This window comes from Xylocopa sonorina, chromosome 12, assembly GCF_050948175.1.
Source record: "Xylocopa sonorina isolate GNS202 chromosome 12, iyXylSono1_principal, whole genome shotgun sequence".
NCBI lineage: Eukaryota > Metazoa > Arthropoda > Insecta > Hymenoptera > Apidae > Xylocopa > Xylocopa sonorina.
The window spans coordinates 8,820,140-8,845,810 of NC_135204.1; the positions used below are offsets into that span (position 1 = coordinate 8,820,140).

A 25,671-nucleotide genomic window follows, 5' to 3' on the forward strand; every position below is an offset into this window, starting at 1 on the left:
TCAAACTGGTCGCACAGCGTTATCGACAGCGAAGTGAACTACTAAGAGACTTGTGGCGCCATCTCTTAGAGAAAGCTCGAAACTATTCGCCGATTAGTTCCCATAGTTTCCCGAGAGATGGCGCCATCAACCTGTCGGCAGTGTGCTTTCCTGCTGACGGTGGCGCCATCTCTCGGGGAAGTACCGGAACTAATCGGCGAATAGTTTCAGCCTTTCACTAAGAGATGGCGCCACAGGTCTGAAATGAACTAGTCAAGAGAGAGAGAGAGATAGATGATAGAAAGAGATAGAGATAGAAAGGGATAGGTTAAATATATATTTGTAGGAGTTGTGGCTTGCAAAATTGAGCCTTGAAGAAATCACCAATTAATTTATAATCGTACCGTATTAATTTGCAAGTTTATATTTTGCCAAATAATTTTTGCATTTTTTGAGTGTGTTTGAAAAAGAAAATTCCCTAGTTTAGTCGAATTGAACATCGTTTACTCATCTAACTGGTCATACCATTCAGGTGGGTTCAAGCCATTGGCAGAAGCTTGCGCCGAGAGAGGATACGTTTCTGACGGTAGATTGGAAATTGTAGTTTTCTTACGAAATGGCTGCTATTAGTTTGTTAAATCCCAAAGCTGAATTTGCCAGAGCTGCCCAGGCGTTGGCTATAAATATATCAGCCGCGAAAGGAATACAGGATGTAATGAAAACGAATCTCGGACCCAAAGGCACAATGAAGATGTACGTATATTTGTCATCACGCGTGGGCTTAGCATTACTTTAATTTCATTTTACTTAACAAATGAGAAAGAAAGAAGTGGAATGCACAAGACTATCAAGTCTGTTTTGTATCGTGTATTTTTTGCAACAATTTTTTGTATCTTACAGTATAAAACTTTGTCGGAACATTATTGTCCATATTAGGCAAGGTTGATGTTTCCACGAAGTACCGGCGATACGAATAATTAAAGATGCATACAGTACAATTTATCTGTAATCACCGTTTTATCATCTAAAATGTTAATTTGAGTAATCCGTAATTTACTTTGACTCAATTTTTGTTAAAGGCTTGTGTCCGGAGCAGGTGATATTAAAATCACGAAAGATGGAAATGTTCTACTGCACGAAATGCAAATTCAACACCCTACAGCGTCGCTGATAGCCAGAGCATCCACTGCTCAGGACGATGTTACTGGCGATGGCACAACCAGCACAGTATTAGTCATCGGAGAACTTCTAAAACAGGCAGACATTTATATATCCGAGGGGCTTCATCCTAGAGTAGTCACGGAAGGTTTCGAGCTGGCCAGAAACAAAACTTTAGAAGTACTAGATTCTATGAAGATTTCGATTGAACCTACCAAAGAAAATCTGATGCAAGTCACTAGAACGTCTTTAAGGACCAAGATCCACCCTACCGTTGCTGATAAACTGACAGAAATCTGTGTGGATGCAGTTCTGGCTATCAGACAGAAAGATCAGGACATTGACTTGTACATGGTCGAGTTGATGGAAATGCAGCATAGAACTGCGGCTGATACCACTTTAATTCGTGGTATTGTAACTGATCACGGCTCTAGACATCCGGATATGCCTAAGAGAGTGGAGAATGCATACATATTGACTTGTAATGTTAGTTTGGAATACGAGAAGAGCGAGGTAAATAGATCAATTTATATGGAAATTTGCAGGACACTTTGTTCTTTGATAAACGAGATACTGTCCGTTTCGTAGGTGAACAGCGGATTCTTTTACAAAACTGCTGAAGAACGCGAGAAGCTGGTAGCAGCTGAACGTGAATTCATTGATAATCGAGTGAAGAAGATAATTGAATTGAAGAAGAAGCTGTGCGATGGAACGAACAAATCATTTGTCGTTATAAACCAGAAGGGCATTGACCCACCGTCCTTGGACATGCTAGCCCGTGAAAACATTTTGGCTCTCCGTCGAGCGAAACGTAGAAACATGGAGCGTTTAGCATTGGCATGCGGTGGTACAGCAATGAATTCTTTCGACGATTTGAAGGAAGAGCATTTGGGTTGGGCTGGGCTCGTTTACGAGCACGTATTGGTATTTACCTTTAAGTTATAGTGATTCGATTGTCTCATTGTCTCCTTCTCGAGGAAATGATAAATACTCGTGTCGTACTCTTTTGTTACAGGGAGAAACGAAATATACTTTCATCGAAGAATGCAAGAAACCGAATTCCGTGACGATTCTGTTAAAGGTTTAATTATAATAGAATGCAAAAGGTAAAATTAATATATTTTCTTCATCTGTAATATGTGAAATTTTTTAGGGGCCAAATAAATATACTTTAGAACAACTGAAGGATGCCGTAAGGGACGGTCTGAGAGCGATAAAAAACGCTATTGACGACAAGGCTGTTGTACCCGGTGCTGGTGCTTTTGAAGTAGCCGCCAGTAAAGCACTCAATCAGTATAAAGAGAAAGTGAAAGGAAAACAACGCTTAGGCGTGCAAGCTTACGCGGAAGCTTTGCTTGTCATTCCGAAAATTCTCGGTAAAGATACATTGATTCAAATGAAGGATGTATTCTTTAATCAGTTATAATTATTTCTATTGGTATTTTTCAACACTTGTCCATTGTTCACGTTTTAGCTGTAAATAGTGGATTCGATGCACAAGATACGATCGTTAAATTATTAGAGGAAGGATCTGCATTAGGCGAAGCGGTAGGATTAGACATTTCCACGGGCGAAGCGCTGAAACCTGTAGACGCTGGGATTTATGATAATTATAATGTGAAGAAACAGATTATTAATTCATGGTACGTATGCTTATAAGATATCCTGCTTAATGTGAAGCTCTGTGTAATATCTATTCGTCTTTCGTTCTTAGCACGATTATCGCTAGTAATCTACTTTTGGTCGACGAAATAATGGGAGCAGGATTATCGTCTCTGAAAGGTTAAACCATTCAAACGACTACATCTCGTTCCTAATGTTCTTTCATCTAATTTAATTGTTATATTGGCACCGACTTCTATCGATACTTCTGTATAACCCTTACGTTTTTCATATACTTTCAAGTAACAAAAAGGATTGCACAGCGTAAAGAATAAATGAAGTTACTTTTAAATTGAATAACTCGAGAGTTATAAGAAACGCTTGTTATTATTCGCCAGCTTTTCACTGTGGATTGGAGAGTCTGTGATTTCAGATCGCTAAAATATCCGTCTCACGTACAACTTTGTACAATTAACGATTTAAATAAAAAAAGAATAAAATAATCATTCGTATAAAATTCTTTTTCTGATCGAAATACATTTCAATTTCGAGCCATCATGTTACGAACAATTTAAACAAGAAATGACGACCACTGTTGTTATAAAAATCAAAAATATTTATGTGAATTTTTATATTACACGATATTTACAGCCTTTCTTGTAAATTAAACTACGTACAGGACACTCAGTCTTGTCTTTTCATACGAATCATCTTTTTATCACTTTACGTGTTCGAAGTTAAGAGATTAATTTAAATAGCATCGAGCTAAGACTAAAAACTGCCGAATAAAGTATAAATTTTTACATACTCATATTTATATATATATATTAACACGCAAAATTAATAAATTTATCGATACTTGTCCAAAAAGCTTTTTCAAACCCGTCTAAAATAATTTTTAAAAAATCATTCCTACGACTTCAGCATCGATAAACATGTTAACCTTCACGCGTTAATATTTGATTCACTGGTACCACACGCGCACCATTACAAAATTGTTGTCCTTCGTGGTACAATACTAATTTGGTTACACCTAGTTTTTAATTACTCCTGAACTGATATAAGTAGTATTTCTTGGAAATAATTTAACAAACGTTCCGAGTTAATGAAACATGAAAGCTGGTTGATGTTGAGTGTAAGTACTTAAAAATAATATTATTACATGTCAGCATTCGTAAAATAATAAAAGTACCTACGTTCAAGTAATCTTATATATTCCAAAATAAATAAATTTCACCCGATTGATGAAAATCGCTACACCTTTATTTACAATCTCCATGCTATAATACTGTATTTTGATTTTCAGAATTGTCCATCAATGTATAGCATGGCACGATTCATCTTCTTAATTAACATTTTCCTTTTTCTAACATTTTAAAACAGATTTGTATGTGCATCGCATAGTATGTATATATATATATATATATACATGTATATATATACAACATCGATATAATGTGTGTGGCAAGTTTACGTTACACTGATTGACTCTTGATGATAATTTTCGTGACTAAATGGAAATAAAACGTATTTCACCTTTTTTTTTATCTTTTAACTCCAGTTATTCGGTAAAACAACTTGTAAAAGTACAGTATAATCTTCCTAAATATAGACTAACTGAAGTATAGGCACAAAAGACAGAGCGGTATTAACGAACGATGTCTCTTTATACAGGTTTTTCGTGTCTTTACAAAATGGCGGGACAGGAGTAATGAATTTTACAAAAATTCACTTTAACGTCTTTCTCACAGGAAAACACGTAATATCGTGCGATACTTTGGTTTCTGTCTCTCTGAGAGCGCCACATATTAGAGGACAATTTTGATTCTACTATATGGCCATAGAAAATGCCATTAGCTTGGTAACCTCTTTTATGAATTCCAAAAAGTTGTGAGCGTGGATTTTACAAATACTTTACAAATGTTTATCAGTATTAATCATCACAAGATAATTATTCCGCATCAACAGAATGGAAAATAGAGTTCCCTTTATATTCCCATTCGTTATTTCAATTTTTTAAGCGTCGCAAGATTGTTAATATCATACTTCAAGTCCTTCAATACTATCTTTGGGTTGATGTTAATCAACTGCGCGAGAGTTGTACAGTTCACTTTCATTCGATGACCACCCACCACCATGTACGTGTTCAATTTGGTCAAGTTAACGGGACTTTTGGGAGCGCCGTAATAAGAAAACTGTTTGCTTTTCGTTTCCACCTGTCTGTTACTAATGAGATACCTCGAGTGCGGATTAGTGGACTTTTTGGCCACTGCGTTTATCCTGTGCGGAATAATACTTGGGCGAAACGCATTCCTTGCCGTGGACTTTCTGGCAACTGCTTTCTGGGTCTTCGTCGCTGACGCCAACCAGTCTTCAGTTTTACCAATATTGTGTCCGTGCCACTTATACCACCTAACTTTAGACATAATATCTTCAAGTAACTCCTCGTAATTCTCTATACTCTCTATCTTTACTTCCATATCAGGATGCTCCTTAACGCTATGGTTCGAGACCTCTCTGGGGCTACCGCAGGTTTTCTTGCAATACTTACACTTGAACAGACTTATATGGTTCGACACATGGTTTTTCATCACGTTGATAAAAGTCGTGGTGAACGTGCACTCGGGACACTTGTAACCCCGGGACAATTTCGACTTCTCGTGTTGCTTGAAATTCAACGGCAAATGCGAATGGAACATGCTGTGGTGCGTCTTCATTTGAACCTCAGAGTCGCACAATTCGTTGCACCACTGACAAATCCAGCCGTCGTCTTTTATTCCAATGGTCTCGAAGTCATGCGGTAAATACATTTCGTAGGGATTTTCCGTTCTCGACGACTGGCCCTTCAATAACGATTTCACCGTCGACACCGATACTTCCTTGTACCTGAAAGGGCAGCTCGACGTGACAGTACTGGTAGAATCGTCTGACAACGATGACTGATGGTGCTCCGTACTCCAATGGCTTTGGACCACGTCTAAAAATTTGCTGCGGAAGGAACAATAGTAGCAATAATAAATCGCTTCCTTTTGCCTCGTATCAGGGATCTCCTCCTCTACAATATCATTGCTGTAATCTTCCTCTATAGGTTTCTTGTCTGATTCTACGTTGACTGATACCGCTGATAAATCATTTGGTATTTCTTCCACTTTGTATGGTGTGAACGGATGGTTAACTTCCCAGTGGTCCCACATTTCCGAGTTTGTCGTTGCACTAAAGGAACAGTAACAACATTTGAGTATGTTTCTCGCCGTGTGCGTTCTCATGTGTATCTTTAACCCAGTCGTGCTCGTGCTAGTGAAGTCGCACATGTTGCACTTCTCTTGCGGCTCGATTTGAGCCTGGCTCTCGCTCTTTTCCGCGACTTCTTCACCGCTAATCCTCCTCTTGCGTTTCCTGTTCCGCTTCGGGAACACTATTCCATATTCTTGCTGCCAGAATTCCTCTGGTAACTCTGGACCACCTGCGGCTGGATTCTGAACTATCTTCTCGTCGAAACCAGGATGTCTGGAGCGGATGTGTTGACGCATCAGGCCCTCCGAATTGGTGCTACGGTCACAGTAGGGACAGATGAATCCCAGTCGCTTCAAATGGGTCAGTTGTACGTGCAGTTTGAACCCGCGCCATCGAGAGAATGTCATGTTGCAGTGTTTACAGGTGAGGGGCTTCTCTTGCTCCTCTTCTGGCTCAGCTGTATTGAACAAATAATGTTATCGTTAGCTAAACCGTACAAAAGGGTTAATCACTTTTATGTTCGAGATATTTACCTTTATCGGCATCTGTAATTTTTTCAGTTTCATCTTTCTTTGACGTATTATCATCATTCGCGTGCACACTGAGAGTATCATTATCTTTACTATTTCCATCTAATACTTCTACATTCGTTGTTTTTTTACTTTTATTATCTTGCATATCGACAGGTTTGTCGATAACACTTGCAACTTTTGAAGTTTTGCTAACGGTACTTTGGGTAGATTTAGTTGGAATCGGTTTAGTTTCGATACTATTCGTAGTTGTGGAACTTTCTGCATTACTCGTGCTCTGTTTGGCTAATAATCCTTTGATCATCGATGTTTGCCTCCTCAACAACGTACCAACCTGAATAAAGGTATCCATAAAAGTAGACTATAAAAATCGTGAAACGATTTAACTTTAACACAAGTAAATGATAAATTACCCATTCTTCGATATCATTGTCCGGAGACAGTGGCTCGTGATTAGGACGTTCTCCGTTATGATGTTTATTAAAGTGCTTTAACAGTGCGTTACGATTTACTGACAAGTATCCACAATCCTTGCAATGCCACCTACCATAGTATTCGATCATTAAATAAATAAAACGATATGAAAAGGAAAAAGTAGAAATACTTGCCTAGCATAATTTAGCTCCCTATATAGATGATCTCTCATGTCATGTTTGTATTTGGTCTTAAATTGCGTACACAAAGTACAAACATACATATTCCCGTCAGCTTTTCCATAAGGACCAAATCTTCCAACATCTGATTCGTTAGAATCATTGTCCTCGATCAGTTTGATCTTGGTTTCTTTGGGTTTCTCCACTGTACTAGGAGTGTTGTCAGCCACACTTTCGACCTCTGTCGATACTTTATCGCAAGACAACGATCGTTTAGATTTTTCTTTAGTCTGTTTCGCGTCATCCAACGAACCAGATTTCCCTGGCTTTATTTTGGCCGGCCTAGCGCTTGACACATCTACGTCACTTTTCCGCTTTGCCGTCTTTAAATTAGATTCCGTTGCTACCTCGTCTTCCTCTTCAAGAAGAATTCCGCGAATGTGTCTAATTCGAGGCATGTCTCTCCTCCAAAGCGGAGTAGTGTCGAATGGTTCGTCCTGTCCACCTTGCTCCACGTTATCTGTATTCTTTTTATTGATACCCTTTATTCTCTGATACATCAAAACGTAATCTACATTCGGATCGTTCGAATGCTTGCTGTTGACGTGCTGTTCGAACATGATCTTGCCGCTGGTTTTAAAGGAACATGAGCTACACTTGTATTGGCACTTCTCATCGTGCGTTACGGTCGTGTGATTGACCATTTCTGCCTTGTACACGCACTTATAATCACAGACGTTGCATTTCCAGTGATTTCCATCTGGGTCGGGTAATTCCTCTTCAATTTCTTCCTGTACAGATTGCTGATTGTTTTCCGTGTTTTCCAGCTCCCTGATCACCTTCACGAAAGGTCTTTTCTCAGGGTGTTTGTCGGAAAGGTGTCTCTCCACGACATGTCTAATAAATGATTCGTCGCTATTAGAAAGCATAGAAAATGAACCATAGGGGCTAAGACTTTGTTTAAACACCTGACAAGCATGTTACAATATATACATGTTATTAATATATTGCGTGCTTGTCAAATGTTTAAAAACAATAAATTTCGCTGGCTCTCTTTTTCTTAACGAAGAAACTTGAATCTGTTAACTGTGAGAAATGAATGGATCCGAATCATCTCTAACATTTAAAATATCTATAGTTATTCTCCTCGGAATTCTTTGCTTCTGATCCCTTGTTCTATTAGAAACACGTTATATACCATGCTAATATTTATAAGATTTAGAATCGAGATAAATGAAATCGATCTTCTGGGCATGAAGATGTTTATAACAAAGTACTTATCCAGTTAACAGGTTGAAATACGTAGTGCTTAAAAATTTGTGGTCCAAACGGTGCACCATTAAACAAAGAAAAACGTGAGGTATAAACATCATTGTGTGTACCTATGGTAATGATGGTGATTGCAGTGAGAACATTTATAAAGTCTTGTATCGTGCATTTTCAAATGAACGGCCATTTTATCGATCGCTATATTTAATCCCTCTTGACCTGGCGGCGGTTGCGGACAATGGGGACACCGGAAATACTGTTCCTCGGAGTGCAATGCCTTGAAATGACACCGTAACATCGCCTCATCGACCGTTAAATAATTGCATTCAGCAACACCGCACACGTATCTATTGTGGGGGGGAAAACATTGCACAGTTCTTTACATCCCTAACATCACTCTCAAAACGTGACTAATTAGGCACTTTGCGTGTGACCAAAAATCACTCTCACTCGTACAAGAACGTTTACAATACTGGAAACATTGCACCACTCGTATAATTATTATAATGTGCATAATTTTCATAACGATATTGGTGATAATAACTGGTGTGATTTCCAGCACTGTACTATTATTATAATTTTCGTCCTTTTTGTTTTTTTTTTTTCTTTAAGAAGTTGTATGTTTACCTTTTATGTTCTGGTACAAATTTCGGAATGAACTCGTCGTCATTATTTTTATTCGCCTCCTTCGGTTTCCCTCCCATTCGACCGTTTTGATGGGAACTACTCGCGAGGTTCACCATTTTATCGAACATGCGCTCCTTCTTGTCCAAGCAAGGCACAGGATTAACCGGACCACTCTCCGGTACGCTCTCGTCTTTGGCGTGCAACTGCAAATGTCTGATAATGTTCATGCGAACTTTCGTTGTGTACGGGCAAACCGCGCATTGCACTTCACGATTGTAAATCGCCTGACGTGGCAAAGCCTCTATCTCGTCAGGGCTGAAGGTGAGCTTCTCCGGATCTGTTCCTACTTTTTCGGTTGGCTCTTTTTCGCTTATCTTTGTACCCGTTTTACGTTTCTTTCCCTTACGTTCTCCACTTTGACTCTATATATAAGAATACATGAAATATTTGTACATACAGAATGTTATAGGCAATGTTACGAACGACGAAATAAATATATTTTGAAAAATACTTACGATGGGTTGCACGATAAATAAACCATCTGCAGATGGATTTTTCGGATCAGCAGGCACCAATTTACTACACCCATACTTATGTTTCATTTTCATATGGGCCATAGCTTGATAACCTACCGTGCATCTCATTTTACACAGTGCGCAACCGAATCGTTTCAACCCGTGCGATTTTATATGTTCCAACAAAAATCCAACTTTCATAAAACGTTTACCACAATGTGCGCAAGCCAAATTCTTACTATCACCACCCAAAGAGCACTCCTTTACGTGAGTTCTTAAATGTGCAGCAGACGGAGCGCTAAAATCGCAAGTCTCATAACCGCATTTGTACAGTTTTGTCCCGGAGAAGCCGGTATCCTTAATATCCTCCAGGGTCAAAGGTTTATCTGTTTTCGTGGTGTCACTGGAATCTTTGTTGGTGTCCGTACATACATTTAAATCTTTAACATCAACGTTGCAAGATTGCTGTTCTTTCATATCAACTTCTGATTCCACTTTTGATTTACTATTCAAGTCACCGCTCTCCTTCCTATCACACTCGGATTTTATACTTTTCGCTGAGACGACTTCCCTATCAACGACGTCTACGATTTCAATGTCACTGTCGTCCTGTTTGCTGTCGTCCACGGTTGATTTGTTTGCCGTCGATACATCAGTAGAACAGTTGCTGACCTTCTTCAAGAAATCAGGATTGTCTAGCAAATTGATATTTATGAACTCGTCGCTGCAATCGAAACTTCCCTCGGATGGGTCCATTGGTTCCGTAGGACTTTTAGCCAACAGACTTTTTTTAGGTGTATCTAGTAAACTTTTCTCTGACGATTCTTTGTTAGAAATTATTGAAACATCGGAATCGTTTACCAGATTCCCGAATGGCTTACTCGATGCGCTATCGTTGGAACTTTCGTTCAGTGATTTTTCTTGTAGCGTAAAAGTAGCATTGATAGGACTGTTCGAAGTGTTGCCAGTTCCAAATAGACTGCATATGGATTTATTCAGCAGCTCGTTTTCTTCTTTGTTCAGGATGGTTACGTCTTTGGGCAGTATCGGTCGAAATAATTTTTGAGCCGGGGATGAACTAATGGTAGAACTTCTGTCGATCAAAACTTGTATGGTGCCGTCTTTCCCATCGTTCTCCACGTCGACCACTTCTTCGGTCATTTTAAAAGTCTCGTCCAGCGTTCTTATAATTAATTGATCTATCACATCTTTATTTCGTACTGCCTACAAAATTTAAAACGCAACCATAATTTTTAAATATGATTCCATTAACAAAATTGTTACTTTTAATTTACCTTAGGAGGCAGGGACCGTTCGAGAGTCTGCGGCAAACGATTGTAGTGATGCGCACTCAAGTGATTATGCATATCATTAAAGGAGTCCGAGCCGTGTAGACAGTAGAGACATTGATATTTGTTAAACCCGTGCATTTTATAATGCTGTAACAAAAAATTGAATTCCATGTAATTCCAAGGTAACTGATTTCTATGATAGTCAATCGATTAATCTAACAAAATTTCTTACTGGAATTAACTGTTGCACTTTTCTGAAAGTAGCGCGACAAACGTGGCATTTGTAGGTAGCAGTAAGTGTGCTATGTTTGTTTTTCAAGTGCGCCATGAAAGATTCAGGAACATAAAAGAATTTTCCGCAATCTGAGAATGTACATTTTCATAAACTGAATTATGTATTCCGAATGTAAGGTAAACGAACAGCGTAAACGATTAACGTACCTAAAAAGCCATTTTGGCATACATAAGGATATACGAATTCGTGTCGATTGATGTCTTTCTTAAGCGGAATTTCCTTCATTTGTTTCCCAAGTAGAATACCACGATGCCCAGGATGAGACAACATCTGAAAGCGAAACAAAAAACAAATTTTATTGAAAATTTCAAATCTTTGTCAGATAGAACATTCTATATAAGGGTAGTAGATATTCTGTTAGTGTTTCTTGTAATGTACCTGATGTATTTGCACGTAGGAGGGCACGATAGCCCTATAAAAGCAGTACATGCACTGATAACGACAGTACGCATGTTTCTCATCCATATGAGTCTTTAGCTGAGTCCAATCCTCCAATGTTGTGTAACAATAAGCACACTTTTGAAAATCGTACGGCGGTAACATATTTCTCTTTTCCACCTCAATAGTGTGCTGAATATAATGCTGATGATACTGCGCCAACGTATCAGTAGTAAAGCGGCATTCACGCGCCATGCATTTATACAACTGAACCAATTTGGATGCCTTCAACATCGCGTGGTAACAATCTGTGGATTTCAACTTCATAGCCATCTCTTTGGGTTTTATAATGGGCGTTACAGTGGGCTTTATAGCGGGTGTTCGAACAACCTTCAAGATTTTATAATTCAAGTTCGACGGCTGCGGCGAGCCAGTTACAGTCACTGTTCGCGTATTCGCCTGATTTACAACTGTACTTTTAGTTGTAGTAATAGGAAAGGACAATTTATTATCTACTTGAATGATCTTTGATTTTGGTGCGATTGGGATGAAATTCGCGGTAAGTTGAGTGGTGGTTACAGATACTGGAGCTGGTGAAAGACTTTTCATTGGAATCAACTTTAGTGCCTCAGGTGTGGACTGTACCGTTTGGATATTCTTTGTCAATGGCTGTGCAATAGTCACAGAATTGAGTCTTTTTAAAATTAGAGGCGAATTAGACTTCTTCAGCAAAGACACGCCCTTGCTTTTCATAGGAGAAGTCTCGACCGCTTTTCTGATATCGTTTATCTATTACAAAAATTTAATTATAAAGTTATTATTTAAAAATGAACTGCATGTGCGATTTAAAAAAAAATAACTTGATTTTTACTGTACAAGACATTCTGCCACTTACGATAGGGCTTTCAGTACTATCACTGTCAGCTCTTGGGGCAAGACTAACTACATTCTCGATTTTCAAGAATGAACACTCTTCTTCACCATCTGACCTTGGTTGCGAGTCATTTTTTTCAGAAGTAGTAGATTCACTTACATCTATCAAACAGAACACTATTATATCTTGAAACTTTCAGCACTAAATATATAATACATTGTACATGGAAGACGTACTACTTCATTAGGTAGTTATACTTACTGATCGTGGACACTGGTAGACCTTCTTGGTCACTTGAAGACTGTACAGGCACTGACAACATATCTCCGCTAAGACGTCTTAAACGAATAAAATTCTTAGGTGGATTACTATCATCTTGTAATTCATTCGATATTTCATGGAATCTATTCTGCATTTTTCCAACAAACTTTTTAATGCTTGCAATAGGAACGACATCTGGTGGTTTTGGTATATGATCAGTAGGAAATGCTGCATTCTGCCCCTCAGAGTTCGGAGAAGCCTTGTCCTTGCAAGTTTCAAGGGGTTTTGTGGCTTGAAGTTGAGCAGCAAGCCTCTGAATCGTAGTCAACATGGAATCTTTGAAGGGCGCATTAATACTAGAAGTTTCCTTTAAGATCATGTTCACATCTGTAGGAAGTTCTCCATCCGATTGTTCACTACTGGAATCCGAGTCGAAAATGGGAGGTGCATCTCTCATATTCTCGTTGTCGCTAATTTCCCCATCGCTTTTATCGCTCTTCTTCTGATCCAATGTTGCTAATGGGTCTCTGACCTGTGACTCTACTAGATTTACCTTGGGTGTTGGTTGAGATTCACATTCTGCGCTAGATGGTTGCATCTTGGAGGTAGAATCTTCGTCTGTTCCCTTCTCATCTGAATTTTCTTGCAATGATAGCAGGTTTGCTTCTAAGTTCTCCACAGTAGGAACATTTGTGTTAGAAAGTAATTCTACGGCATTACAGTCAGATGGTGTTGTACTTGGAAAAATAATAGAATCAGTTGAAATTTTACTCTGAGAATCTGGAGCTACATTAGAATCAGTTTCGTTCCCAATTGTAACCACATTAGTCTTCATTTTATCCTTCAGTTTGTCTATAATAGATAAACCTTTCTTCGATGAATCCTTTTGCAGCTTAATACCAATGTTCTGAATAATTTCTTGCATCTTCCTTTTCCGTTCCAACTGAATCTCTACTTCTTTCTTCTCCAACTCTGGTGGACATACGAACACACTTAAATTTCCTGTAGATAAACTTGAATCTGTATCTGTTGATGGTGATTTTTTCTTCTCATCACTAACAATTTGCTGTGGCACAAGCTGATCTTTTTCTTCATGTGGTTGAACAGCAGGCACATCCTTTCCCTTCTTGTCTTCGTTATCAGATATTTTATTCTCCTTTCCATCTTCTATTTCAATCACCTCATCATCATTGTCTACAACAGAAGTCACCGGGTTGTTAGCTGACCCTTCTATTTTTCCTGTACTCAACACAAGCTCTTCCACCTTCACTTTTTTCTCTGGCACTTCAATCTGTTTGTCAGTTTCTTCTTCAATTGAATTTAAGGACATATTTATTTTAATGATTTCAACATTTGAATCATGCTTATGCCACAAATCAATATGCTGCTTCACGTTAGACCTCTTTAATTGAATGTAATTACAATTAGAACACAAATAACCACAAATGCAGTTCTCATCGGGTATTTCATCCTCTGTTATGGCTTCAACAAAAGTGTCTTTAAATTTACGACACACTTTATAATAGTGAGTCCTCATAGAGGATTTTGCCACAGCTTGATAAGGGCAACTGTTACATCGGAACCTGTATTCCCCTGTATGAGTGGTGCAATGCTCGTAAAATGCTTCCATTGCAACCTTTGCAGCACCCTCAGTAAACAAAGAACAGAACCTGCAACGGAATTTACAAGTTTCCTCAGTAACAGGGTTCGTAGATGTTTTCTCTAAATCACTATCTTTCGCGTCTTGAATGGCCAACTTGGCATCTGAAGCTTTTAACCTAGAGATCAGAATTTCCTTTCCAGGATGATTTAATTTGTAATGGTGGACGATGTTCTTGCCCGTGAAGAAACAGAGCAAACATTTGTATCTTTCTTGTCCAGTCCAAACGTAATCTATCAATTTTTTTATATCCAAATCGTTGTAAGATTTATCTGGATCCTCTTTGCACTTACTTGTGCTTTTTTCAGCGTTACTAGCGAGTTTATCTTTACGTTTATTATCTTTAACTTCCAATGGTTCCTCGCTACCAGAAATTTTGCACGAAGCTTCTTTTTTCTCTACCGAATTAGACGAATTTGACGATTCGTCCGATTTCTGCTGTTTTGAATCATCATCAGTAATCTGTTTTCTATCAACGTCTTTAACTTTGTTGCAAGACTCCTCTAAAACTGTTTGGTTGATATCATCGGATAGATCTTTGCTTGCTACGTCTTCTAAGACTGAAGAAGTGCTCGTTTTAGTAGAAGTTTCCATTTCGGAACTGACATTGTGCGGATCAGAGTCGCCTTTGGGAGACAACGCTGCAAGAGTCGCTTTCTTCTTCTTTTTCTTGGACAGAATTCCCATCTGCCAATTGCACTTCTTTTTCTTCTTTTTCCCAGAAAACTTCTTTGTGTTCAATTCAACCGGTACTTCTCCAATATCGTCGTCAACATCTGCATCGCTTCCCTTGTCTACTATCAACGAATCCTTATCCGTGTTGTTTTTCGATGGCTCTAGGCCTCTAATTATTTCAGAATGTAGATCTGAGAACAAAATGTTGCTTAACAGCTCCTCGTTGCCACTTGTTTCTGTCTTAGATGAACTACTAGTTGTTTTCTTCGCAGAAGCCACACTGCTGGACATCGAAATATCAGAAATAATACTTTCTTCATCAGAAAATTGGCCATCATCCTTAGATTCGTTCGTCGTTTCACCTGTCCTCTTTCTGGTCGACTTTCTAGAGGATGTTGGGCTATATTTCTTCTTTTCAACTGGCTCAGCAGGTTCAGGTTCAGGCTGCTTATCTGGATGAAGTGAAATGTCTACAGCTGCAGCCAATTCAGACACATCTATACCGAAGCTCTCGTCGGATGAGCTATCGAACATTACTTTGGAGAACTCTAGTTTGGAAATGTCTGTTTTCTCGACAACTACGCGCGGTTCTCTTATCGTTTCCTTGTTAATTATACGTTTACTCCTCCTTAATACCTCAGATTCGTCGCTACATGCTTCCTGAGTGGACGTTGAGCTAATACTCTGAACTAGTTCTGTTCTCAGAGCCAACGGCTGGTCTTCTTCACTGTCCGAGCTTAGAGTATACTGTTTCGAACGCTGTCGGGTGATTCGTTGCACCTCTCTTTTTGGTTTTCCTCTAGGTTTACTAGATTCATCCGAGCATCGCAATTTTATTGGTTTCTTCTGCTTAGGCGGAACCACTGTGTCCTCTGCATCAGAATCCATGTCCACTTCCCGTTTAGTTGAGTCATCCTTCTTCACAACGGGAGCATTCTGATTGGATGTACTCGCAACTGGATTATTTTCCTTTTGCGTCCGACACAGTCGATGACCAGTTGCTGCTACGACGCCATCGCTGATGAACATCTCCCTGATATCCTCTTGTAACATTTCCAAAGAGTTCCTCCTTTTTGTTCTAACTTTAGGCGCTTTGGAAATAGCTTCTTTGTCTTCTGTAGGCTCCTCTTTGATCTCTTTTTTGCAAATTTCTAGAACATTTTCTTCTTCTTTCACAATATTCGTTTTATCGTCCTTTGGCTTCTCCTGTTCTTCAATAACGCTTGGAGTTTCTTCCAAAATGGTAGCATCTTTGGCATTCGCATCTTTTTCGGACAAATCAGTAGACTCAGCACTGCAAGTCTTTTCCTCAACAGTTTTACTTGTTTCTTCTTTCTTTTCCTTCTTGTCTACTGATGTATCTTTAATCGAATCCTTGCTTGTCGCGCTCAGGATTCCGAGTCTTTCAGCCAAAGATTCATCATCCGAGCTGTCCGAAACAATTACTCGTCGTTTCTTTTTTACCCGAACCTTTTTTGTCTCATGAGTATTGTCCTTACCCGAACTACTACTTTCTGAATCGGATTCGATGATCTTCTTAATAATCTTCAGCTTCTTCGTTTGCAGTACTTCGCCCAATTTTTGCATGAATTTCGCCTGTTCAACAAACTTCTTCCCTTCGCCGAATTCGAAGGATTTTCTAATTAAAGCTTCTATCCATTCCTGAGTCACCTCATCCTTCGTCTTGGATCCCTCAGGCTCCACTTCATCCTTCTTAGATTTTTCAACGTTTTCCGGTAATTTTGTAGAAGTAGTGCTAATAGCATCCGGCTCGTTAACATTCACATCATTTTTCTCTTCTGTGGACTCCGTACTAGTGTTCACTTCTTTCGGCTCTTCTTTCTTTTCTGGGACAACATTATTATCTCCGCTCCAGTCCTCTAACAGAATGTTTCCATCACTGCTGCTGCTTACCTCTGCAGTGACATCCTCTTTCTCCTTTTTCTTAATTTTACTCTCGTACTTGTCCACTTCCTCAGGGTTATGACTCGACGTGGGTGATTCCGAGGACTCGTTGCGTTTTATCTTGGGAATCTTGAAGTTCTGTAAGCAGTACCCTTGCGCGGACTTTGCTTTCGTGTCGATAACCCCATACAAACTTTCCAAAGGCGACTGCATTTTGTCTTTACCCGATTTCTCTTGCGTTTGCTTGCTACCATTCTCCATGTCCGCCCGCCTATGACCGTCCGCCGACTTTGTCGAAGACTTAACTTTATCCTTGCTCTTTCTGAACGATGATGTCACAAATGCCGGTGTTGTGGAACGCTTTCTGGGATCTCTTTCATTGAAACCACCGTCCTTACCTTTGCCAGTCGGAAAATGTTTATCCTTGGCCAATCGTGGGTCTCTGACTGAAGTACCGTTATCCCTCGGTTGGTTTGGACTTTGATTTATTGCACCATGCTCCATGCGTATCCGTGGGTCACGGTCAGAAATATTTCTAGCATCCCTACCGAACCGATTACAATTATCCCATTCGTTGTGATCCCTTGTCCACTCGGGTCTACGAGTGTCGCGATTAAAAGTGTTCCTAGGCTCCCCTCTGCTCCGCTCATTATAGTATGTGTTGCGACCTCTATTGCTACCGCGATCTCTGTCTCTGTTCCAAGGACAGGGTGTGCTCGGTCGTGAATACGGTCCTGGGGGACCCTCCGTGGGTCCCATTACACCGCAGGTAACTTCGTTTTCTGCTCTGTAGGGCACATCGGTTGATCGACTAGAAGGGGAATCCCACGACTGTCGTTGGTGGGGATATTCCATTCCTCTATCAAAAGACTGATCGTAAGGCCTATTCTCGCCCTGGAAATTTCTGTACGGCGGTGCGACGGGAAACCTCGTGGGTGATGTTAAAGACGCTATGACTGGTACATTAGGCACGTCGACGTTAAGCATCTCATCCGGTCGTGGAATATGACTAATATCTTGAGACGTGGTATTTAGACTCATCAAAGGCCTTATACCAGCATTGATGCTTCCAGGGAACTGGTTAGGCCTCACCTGGCCCTCGTTCATTTGATGAGGATCCATGTGAATGGGTTCTCGATTGGCAGCCACGTTCCACATATCTTCGTGCATCCCCATCGGGTGTCGATACGTTTGTGCGGGAGAATTGGGCATACCGCTGAAATTGGAAGGCGGTGGCCATTGATTATTACAGAACTCGTTTGTGTTAACGGCTGGATGCATGGGGGGCCAGTGACTTTGATTTGGCACTTGTCTGTTAAAGTACTCCGGACCCTCCATTCGAAATTCTGTATCTATTCTAGGCGGTACAGGCATTTCAGGACCTACGTTCCCCTGACGTCTTTGATAGAGCCCAACATTCCTATCATCCGGTTTAGCCGGGCCGCTATGAAGCAGTGGCATCTGATTCGGCATATCATCGTCAGCTCGACAGTGCATGTTGTGCACGTTAGCCTTGTCCTTCTCATAACCATGATTGTCGCGTAATTGACGTGGATGTCGTTCGTAGTTGTCCGCGAAACGTGGTTCCATTTTGGACCCTGGTGAAGACGGTTGATTTCTGTTATCGACCGGCATGATGGTTGCAAACGAACTCGAACCATGACCTAAACTACCCTGAGATGGTCCCTTGGTTTCGCTAGACTTCATAGAATCGACTTTTGAGGTCGAACTATTAGGTAGACACTTCCTACTAGTTAACTTGACTATATGCTTATCTATCTCCTCCCAACGCCTCTCACTCTCACTGTCAATGTCCTCCTGTGTCAACAGAAACGACTTTTGCATGCTCTTTCCGTCATTATTAGTTCCACCCATTGCATTCAAATCTTGCTTGTCTTTTTTTAATTTGCCCGGATCCTCTGTTAACCTATCGCTCTTTTTCTCTGCTTTGTTATCACCTCCCTCGTTCAATAACTCCGCTAAGTCTTCCATGGACAACGGCGGCTCCGTCGAAGCGGGAGGTGAAAGTAACAATGGGGCTGACGGTTTCGAGTTAGGCCTCGAAATGTTATCCTTCGGCCTTGGTGGCGTGTTCTTGCCGTGTTTCGGAAAAAGAATTTCCACGTCCGGTGACTTCAGCCTCACTTCCGATACGCTTACAGGTGATTCCGGCCTGGAGTCTGACGGAACTTGGTCCAAATTGACTCCCACCAAACGATTTTTTTCCAATATCGACGACAACCTCCTCGAACCACCCAGCGAAGGAACTGGCACCGTTGGTATTTGTCGGGAAGAGTGCATCGATATGGCCGCGTGAGTTCTCCCGTCGTTCACCTTTTGAGGCAAGCTATTTCCGACCATTTTGACCGCTGAGGAGACGTCATGACCGGAAGAAACGATCGTCTGCCAGTTTTTATTTCTCACGATCTGATTCTCGTTCTCTTCAAGCATATCCCATTCGCTGAAAGACACATCGTCCGCGCTTTTGCACGAACCATGCTGCGGGGACAGAGTCAGATCGTTGCTCGTCCTCTCAGTGGGTATAATTATGGGAGCTTTCGTTGGTAAAGTATCTATCGGGTCGGGAGAGGCTGGTTTACTGTCAAGCTTGTCATCGAAATCTATTTTGCGCTCTGTAGGAATTATTATCGGTGCCACTTGCGAACCCGAATCCGGACTAACGGGAGGACTCGGGCTAGCCGGTGTTTCATGGATCTCCCCATCTTCTAATGCATGTTCTGTGCGATGAGCTTCCGTTTCCTTCGACGAGGAAGGCTTAGCGTCATCTGCGTGCTGATACTTCGCATCTTCTACATGCTGAGACTTAGTGTCTTCGGATGTGCTGAAAGGGATTCAGTCGACATTTTATACGGGACATTTCGAAGCATCATAGATGTAACAACACAATGGTAGTTGCTTCCTAGCTGTGCTTGTTCAGACTGAAGTTACAAATAGGAATTTCCCTTATTATATAACTTCGTTTAACATGCGCGATACTTACTTTGAGGATTGCGTAGCGCTGGCATCGTTTTTCTTGTGCGGAAAATGCAAACCGGGTGTATTTCCCTGAAACTCGTGTCAGATTAGAATGATTAAAATAAAAAAACGATACATGCACTACGAAAGCCTGAAAACCAAAAACATAAGGAACGAAGACCGAAGAGGGTACCGAAGCAACTAAATACTTTCATTTGAAAGGGGAACTCGGAAGAAAATAATGGTTGTAAAATAGAAAAAGGAAGTTCTTCGAGCTACTTGCTGTACAAGCATCCAATAGTGCCATACTTTGATCTATTTTACATTAGACACCAGCTATAAATAAATGTCGATAGTGTCAATCCTTTTTATTTTCTATATACTAAAATTATTTAAATACCATTAGAAAAAGTGCGGTGTATATAATGCAATATAGGTACATTAAACAAAAGATGTGAAATGAAAGTGTCTAGTGGTAAGAAAAAAAAAATGAAAGATCAGGTAAACAATGCAACGGATACGATTTGCTCTAATCAAAGCAAGGTGATGTAATATCTACGTTTTGTGAAACGATATAAAAGAGCTGTTTATAATATCATTTCTTTACCCTCTCTCATTTTTCTATTTTATGAAAGTTTAATTCTTTGCCTATATATAATTGTCATTATTGACGTCATACCAATTTGCTGGTTCCTAAAAGACTTATTAACATTCTCGTTTATATCTTTCATTTGTAAATATAATGCACAAAATAATATCGTACAGAGCATAAAGCCAAACTCTAATTACTGGTTCACTGAATTTACAACTTAATTGATAATTTAATTCTGTCGAAGACAATTGTTGTTCGATAAAAGAAACTGGATAAAAAAATTCAGTGTACCATAACAAAAATGTACATATTTTCGGCTGATTAATATATCTACCTTTTCTACCTTGTTGTGTAACTTCTGCAGAACGTCTTCACACCGTTGTAACGTCTCGATCTTCAACCTATTTCACGAATAACACAACATGATTAATTGTGTTCATTAATTATCCTTTTTATTTATAATTCTAAGATTTGTTGCGCACTTGTTGTACGCGTACAATATTGTAGCACATTTCGAGGCACATTTAAGCAAAAATTTGAAAATTTACAGTTTCAAAAAGTTGGAAATTAAAAAATTCAATGTTCAAATACTTCAAAGAATGTAGAATTTCTGAAGTTGAGAAAATTTAAATCTAGAAATTTGGAAATTATTTACTTCAAAAAGTCAAAGTCGCACCGCGATACAAATTCAAATACAGATCGAGCGTGCAGACTAGCGTTAAATGGGCTCATCAAACGGTTCGTTGGCTAAAAGCGAATGATTTATTTTATGCATGCCCAAAACACCTGCGAAACGTACTTTCTCTTGCTGTTCGATAGGATCCCGTGTAGGCTTTGCATTTTCTGCAGCTGTACTTCCCGCGATTTGTCCTTAACGTTTTGCAATCGTTCTATCATCGCTTCCAAAAACGGAATGTACTTTTGCATCTCAGCAAATTTCTTGTCGTACTCGTCCATCTCGCTCGTTGTGTATCGCACACCTGTACCGGGAGAAGAAAATCTTGATACTTACAAAAATTCACGTCAAAGCGAAACTTGATTTTCTATTGTTCATTTTTCTCTTCTACGATTTTCCCAACTTATACAGAATTCAACATACTTCTAATTGTTCCCGAGATTGTAATCGGAATTGCCTACTTAACACTAATTTCTGTATCGTAATAATGTGCAGTAATTTTTATTGATACGTTACATTATATCAAATGTAACATATCTGTACCATTCGTGGCATTACTTCTGTATTTATATCGTAATCGTATGTGGTAATGTTTTTTCGCAAAATTTTGACGGCACAGTTTTCATGTTTCATCCCTTTCTTTCTTGCTGTATCTCCATTCTATTCCAACGGCGAGGATTGATTATTTACTACATTTACGTTAATTACTACATTTTACGACCCAAGAAATATTGTTTTAATTGTTCGAAAATTTCTATGAGAAGATTATAATTGTTAAGTACAAAGTAACCGAAGATACATTAAATACTCTTTAGTTCTTCACTTAAGAGGTAAAACGTAATTGATCGTTTCTCAATTGTTTATCTTCATCTGTTTACAATCTGGCTGTTCCTACAACTCTTTTATCATACTACTGATCCATTACCAACTACCATCTACTCTTCTTGTTATGGACTACTTTTTCATTCTGAACAAAAACGTAAGACTTGATATTCATAAATTCTACTTAGAACACCCACTTCGAATTATAAACGTCCAAATTGAAAATCCAACATTTTTAAGTTACATATGTTTTCCTCAATGTTTCTACCTTTTTTAAATTCTTCACTGACACGTCGAAATATTAATATTTCGGAATGCATAGCTCACGGATTATTTTTGTCCGATTTCGTTATAGTATCTATGGACATTCTCACGGGTAATCAATAACGGGAATAATGAATGACACACGATTGCGTAAAACGCGTGTGCACAAAACAAGGATCTGTAACGATTCATATGTACCAATTTATTCTCGTACCGTATAAGATAATCATACTCTTACAAATATTATAATATACAACATACAATTTCAATTATATTAATCGATCGATCTCTGAACTTAAATAGTCGCGCTCAATTAACGGCACAGTCCAATCGCTTTATCGACAGCCAAGTACGCTGGTAATATACATACTAACTTGAAGCGTAGTATATACCTTCGCAGAACACGTGACAATGACATGGGAGAGCATTATTTTATATCACATCAATGCCTTTCACTTCCTTCTGTTCCTCGCAGAATGGGATCTCCGTGTAGCTCGTGTACACCATTAACAATAACGAAACACGCGGTCACTGTTCGAATGAAAACCCGTTTAAACCGGTGCGTAAGGAGAATTAGCACATTACGGGTAATAAATCTGATCGGAAACAAGATCAGATCCTCTGATGAGGTAGAAAATTGACGGTCAATTCAAACGAGCGTCGCTCGTAAATTTTACGTTATTTACTCTTACGAATTGCAACGCACATGCGTACTGGACACCCCTTGAACTTATAGCCCCGGTCACCATTATTAGTTTAAGTAAAACCGACTTCTGAAACCGAAATTCGAACTCAATACCATACTCCTGCGTAACGCCAAACCAACATCCATGTTGTTCAATGTTCACGCACTAGTACACACTGATCGGTGGATAATAAAAAACTTGATCACGAAAATCACGAACGAGAACACAGTCGACGGACAAAATGCATCGGGCCTATTATCAGGTCCAGATTTCACTGGGTTTTGCGACGTACCCAAACAATGATGCGAATGTACCCGTTCGTTCGTGGTAAATCACACCGAAATCGAAAGACCTAACGGTTAGCTTTGAAAGAATCTGCCACCCAGTGACGGCCAAACAGTCGTACTTATTCGAGACAGTTATTGAAATTGTTTTTGTACGTACCGAATTTCAAAATCGTGTTCTATCGTAACCCTGAACGCATACTTATGGTGAATTCGAGAGAAAGAATGAGAAACATCCCCCCAAGAGACGTTTCTCTCGTTACATTTTACTCCGTAGCCAGCATGCGTGACTTCCTTGTCTCGACAGAGAAAGGAAGTAGATGGAAGCACAATCGAAAAGGCTCGAAATCATCGGCAGATAGCAGCGCTGTAGTATGCTTGGCGGCCGAACAATATTCTACGATATTGTTTCATGCAATTTTGCTTTGTTTAAGATTTTCAGAAATAAAATATCGTCACGATATTTTATGATCGAAAGATAATTGGAATACGATCCATTCAGTGTAGCTGTATATAATTACCATAGATCAATGAAACCGCGGAGTGTTTCATTGTATCGGCAACATATTGTGATATGTTGAGATCGAATTTATAGCAATGACTTCCGGTTTCTGTGCAGATTTCCGTGGGATTTTAGTATAATTTGATTATAACTCATGCTACATAAAACGATCGTTATTAATATCTTAATGTTAATAAATAATTATACACTATACTGAAGATGTATTAAATATAACGATCGTGATCACTTTTTTAGGTGACATTACTTAGAAAATGCATTTGTTAGTGCTGAAGACAGCAATAAGCAGAACTGAAACATTTACTCCGTAATTAAATGAATGTAAAATGAGCTGCATGTCGATTCTTTTGATGTGCAATAATATTAGACAACTTATATAATGAGATACCCAACAGTAATTACTAACGCGGTTATTAAATACAATATAGAACATATTTAAAAAAAAAACACCATATTGATAAAAGCAATCATAAAAAAAGTTACATATATATAATACATATATTTATATACGTGCCATAACAAAATAATAATCTTCAATATTTCTCCTTTTCTCCATTAAACTTGAATTTTTTTACAAAAATCTGTGCACATCGAACAGAAATCTTGAATGTTCTCAGATTACAATTCGCAATCGTATGTCATCATGTTCTTTCTCTTTCTAATTCTTTCTTTATCCACGTCTCCATTTGCGACACGGTTTTCGTCCCCAAAATTAGTTACATTTCGCAATACTTGAAAATTTTGCAATTTGGAAGAAATATCGTTACGCATCGTACTATTATGTAAAATAAAATATTCTCTTAACAGCAACTAGAAAATTACCGTGTTAAATACTAAAAAAACACAGCAATTATACCGATTAAATTCAGTCCATTTCACTATAATTATTATCCAAGTGTTTCTTATATTATATAATATGAAGATAACAGATGAGTATCCTATTCCTTACCAAAGAATAGGTTCTTTGTCTGCGACGACACACCTGATAAAACATTACACAGCAGATTATCGCCGTATGCATTGATCTTCTCTGGCCGTTTACGTTCCGATCCTGCGTCCCGAGGCCTCGACACAGCTACCCGCCGACTCGAACGAACGAAAGTATGAAATCCCGGATTCCCGGACGTTAATGCACGTCTACATGCACGCACTGCATGGAATTCGCTTAACTCTTTCACAATGTCGCAGTAACGTTGGAACTGACACTTTTTTTCGAAGTTCTGCAGCGCGCTCTATAATTCTACATGACGAGCTAGAGAACTAGACCATCGCGATGAATATTTGAGCATCAAAAGTACTGATTCGGCGTACAAGCTCGGTTTAATTATCCGATAAAACGTCACTTCCTACAACGCACGCACAAGAGACACGTTTATTCCATAATAACCGAGTTACGACGTAAAAAAAAAAGCGTATGTCCGAACCAAAGTCGTGCGTACAGGTGCTTCGAAAACGGTCGGCACTGTGCTAAAATGCTCAATATTTCAACAGAAACTATTACTCGATTCTAATCGAAAGTGTATGCTCACAATATTGAATTTCATTCAGGATTACGTTACAATCCTATATATGGGGATCGGAATTTATTTTATCGAACAGTTCTGTTAGCACCAATATACACGCTCCTTGAAAGTCTTGATTCACTTCGAAGTCCCACTATGATAGAGAGAGACTTCGGATGGCCGTAGCTTGTTGGTCCACAATAATTCATAGTCGTTCATCATTCATCTCCGAACATACATACACATTTTAAGAACGACGGAATTACATATATGAACACGTAACTATTCTCTTACGTATCACAGAATCGATCGTATAAAGGGAAGTGATTGTTCTCGTAATGTCGCGAAATTAATTCCGCCGAGTACTAGAACTCGGATTACAGCGGTTCTTCGCAAGATATCTTTTTAATTATAATCGCACTACCTACGAAAGAACGAACGTAATGACAACCCTGAAGGGCACACGATACAATGGCTGCCATTAATGGCGCTAGGCTGAATG

At 39.3% G+C, this 25,671-nt stretch overlaps 2 protein-coding genes across 2 annotated transcripts; one reads left to right on the top strand and one right to left on the bottom strand.

Annotated features, from left to right (window-relative positions):
* The first annotated feature begins 493 nt into the window (after window positions 1–493).
* On the top strand, window positions 494–3,268 carry Cct6 (chaperonin containing TCP1 subunit 6). The gene is made up of 7 exons (XM_076905588.1): window positions 494–732; window positions 1,059–1,650; window positions 1,726–2,061; window positions 2,153–2,218; window positions 2,291–2,513; window positions 2,612–2,780; window positions 2,852–3,268. The coding sequence occupies exons 1-7, from the start codon at window positions 596–598 to the stop codon at window positions 2,922–2,924; spliced, it is 1,596 nt and encodes a 531-aa protein (XP_076761703.1). The 5' UTR covers window positions 494–595; the 3' UTR covers window positions 2,925–3,268.
* A 1,092-nt stretch (window positions 3,269–4,360) lies between these two features.
* Window positions 4,361–25,664, bottom strand: LOC143429775 (uncharacterized). The gene is made up of 18 exons (XM_076905541.1): window positions 24,650–25,664; window positions 23,308–23,806; window positions 21,215–21,395; window positions 20,750–20,816; window positions 19,849–19,913; window positions 12,608–19,689; window positions 12,368–12,507; window positions 11,473–12,261; window positions 11,241–11,364; window positions 11,032–11,162; window positions 10,803–10,946; window positions 9,508–10,731; window positions 8,993–9,414; window positions 8,479–8,712; window positions 7,112–7,993; window positions 6,917–7,046; window positions 6,507–6,837; window positions 4,361–6,430 (listed from the first exon to the last, which is right to left on the bottom strand). The coding sequence occupies exons 3-18, from the start codon at window positions 21,370–21,372 to the stop codon at window positions 4,743–4,745; spliced, it is 13,611 nt and encodes a 4,536-aa protein (XP_076761656.1). The 5' UTR covers window positions 21,373–21,395; window positions 23,308–23,806; window positions 24,650–25,664; the 3' UTR covers window positions 4,361–4,742.
* Window positions 25,665–25,671: the final 7 nt, after the last annotated feature.

Coding starts and splice junctions, on each gene's coding strand:
- Cct6 (XM_076905588.1), top strand. CDS start 596: ATGGCTGCTATTAGTTTGTTAAATCCCAAAGCTGAATTTGCCAGAGCT. Junction 1,651..1,725: donor TGGAATACGAGAAGAGCGAG/GTAAATAGATCA, acceptor TCCGTTTCGTAG/GTGAACAGCGGATTCTTTTA. Junction 2,219..2,290: donor CCGTGACGATTCTGTTAAAG/GTTTAATTATAA, acceptor GAAATTTTTTAG/GGGCCAAATAAATATACTTT.
- LOC143429775 (XM_076905541.1), bottom strand. CDS start 21,372: ATGGACGAGTACGACAAGAAATTTGCTGAGATGCAAAAGTACATTCCG. Junction 9,415..9,507: donor TATTTATCGTGCAACCCATC/GTAAGTATTTTT, acceptor TCTTATATATAG/AGTCAAAGTGGAGAACGTAA. Junction 6,431..6,506: donor AATTACAGATGCCGATAAAG/GTAAATATCTCG, acceptor TGTTCAATACAG/CTGAGCCAGAAGAGGAGCAA.